The sequence below is a fragment of the Gastrolobium bilobum genome, unplaced genomic scaffold (assembly GCF_033153095.1).
Source record: "Gastrolobium bilobum isolate Gb01-03AN ecotype WA unplaced genomic scaffold, APGP_CSIRO_Gbil_v1 utg81916, whole genome shotgun sequence".
NCBI classification, from domain to species: domain Eukaryota; kingdom Viridiplantae; phylum Streptophyta; class Magnoliopsida; order Fabales; family Fabaceae; genus Gastrolobium; species Gastrolobium bilobum.
In genome coordinates this window covers 104,892-106,322 of record NW_026897639.1, presented here as the reverse complement: position 1 = coordinate 106,322, position 1,431 = coordinate 104,892, and the positions used below count along the sequence as shown (strand labels likewise).

Here is a 1,431-nt window from a genome sequence, read left to right as displayed (position 1 = left end):
TGGTGTCTATCAATGTTGCTAACCCCATCTACTGGGATAAAATTTGGTTATTATTGTTATATGACACTGCCAATAGGTAATACCAAGATAACTTAATAATGGATATGCATTTAAATTCATAACATCAAAGAGCCCCTTTGCAATGTTAGTTTTGATACTGGTATATTTGTTCTCATTTATATCAATTGGAAGATATATAGAAAAATTTCTAATTCTTTGTTTAGTTTATAATGTCAGAGGCTAATGCTATGAGTTCTGGTTCTTTGACACTATCATTTATTTATATGCTATGGTTGAACTGTTAGAAGTGTGATATTTCCTGAACCTAGTCAGATGCTAGGGAAAAAGTCACCACAAAGTATGAAATATTATCAATGATTTAAACTCACATTTGCTGATGCATATAGGAAAGCTATTGAATTTGAGAAGAAGACACACGCTAGTAACCTTGAGCACAGGCGGGCAATGGATAACAATTTAATCATTATGTCCCGTGAGGTTGAAAAGTTACGTGCTGAGCTGGCTAATGCAGAGAAGAGAGCAAGGGCTGCGGTTGCTGCAGCTGCAAACCCAAGTAATTTGACTTTATTGGTCATTCATCTTGAAGTGCATACTGAATATAAGAGAAGTATACTAGAATTTTTTTGGTTAAATTTTGTAATTAAATCCGTGATGTTTGTTTCTATGCAGGTCCTGGATATCCTGCAAACTATGACAATCCTGAGATGGGATATGCAGGAAAGGCATACCCTCCTGACTCTTATGGCATGCATCAGGTATGTATGGCAATATGTTACTCCGCACTTTGTTTAGTGGTAATCATGTTGTCAAATTACATCAAGAGAACCCTTAAGAGGAGTCTGCATCTGATATATGATCATCCACTGTTTACCTGAATGAGGGAGAAAAGGCAGCAATCCTAATTATGCTTCAATGTAAAGGTTTTTTTTTTTATTATTATTAAAAAAAGAAGAAGAAGGTAATGTTTGTTAACATAATTATTTGAAGTCTTAACTGTTACCTAGTTCTGAGAACAGACAGTAATAGAAGTTTACAAATTGGTATTTGCTGAGTTTTTTTCCCCGTGTTTCTTTTAAGCCGAAAGGTTGATTCAATTCCTTAAGGGCTTCCTCTCTTCTTTCTTCCCTTTTTCTAAGTCATCTTATTTCTTGATAAGAAAAACTTGCTGTCCTATCCTATGAGTAGTCGTTTGCTAAATGTATGCATGAAAGTGGATATCTTGTTTTCATGTTGAATATTCTTCGCATGTATAATAAAACAATGCTTGGAGGATAAATATTTAATCTGCTAAACTTTTCAGATCCAAGCTGGGGTTGATGCTCATCCTCAATATGCATCTGGAGCAACATTACATCATCCTTATGACATGCAACATGCACAAATGCCTAGATAGGCTTCCAGTGATGTCTT

General features: G+C 35.0%; 1 protein-coding gene across 1 annotated transcript; it reads left to right on the top strand.

The window, feature by feature from the left end:
- Positions 1 to 299: 299 nt before the first annotated feature.
- On the top strand, positions 300 to 1,431 carry LOC133308923 (protein FLX-like 1). Its single transcript, XM_061509657.1, has 3 exons — positions 300 to 574; positions 691 to 776; positions 1,322 to 1,431. The coding sequence occupies exons 1-3, from the start codon at positions 466 to 468 to the stop codon at positions 1,412 to 1,414; spliced, it is 288 nt and encodes a 95-aa protein (XP_061365641.1). The 5' UTR covers positions 300 to 465; the 3' UTR covers positions 1,415 to 1,431.

What these genes read in the sequence shown, in the direction of transcription:
- LOC133308923 (XM_061509657.1), top strand. Translation starts at nt 466, where the DNA reads ATGGATAACAATTTAATCATTATGTCCCGTGAGGTTGAAAAGTTACGT. An exon ending in TGCTGCAGCTGCAAACCCAA is followed by an intron (nt 575 to 690) that starts GTAATTTGACTT and finishes GTTTCTATGCAG; the next exon opens with GTCCTGGATATCCTGCAAAC. An exon ending in ACTCTTATGGCATGCATCAG is followed by an intron (nt 777 to 1,321) that starts GTATGTATGGCA and finishes TAAACTTTTCAG; the next exon opens with ATCCAAGCTGGGGTTGATGC.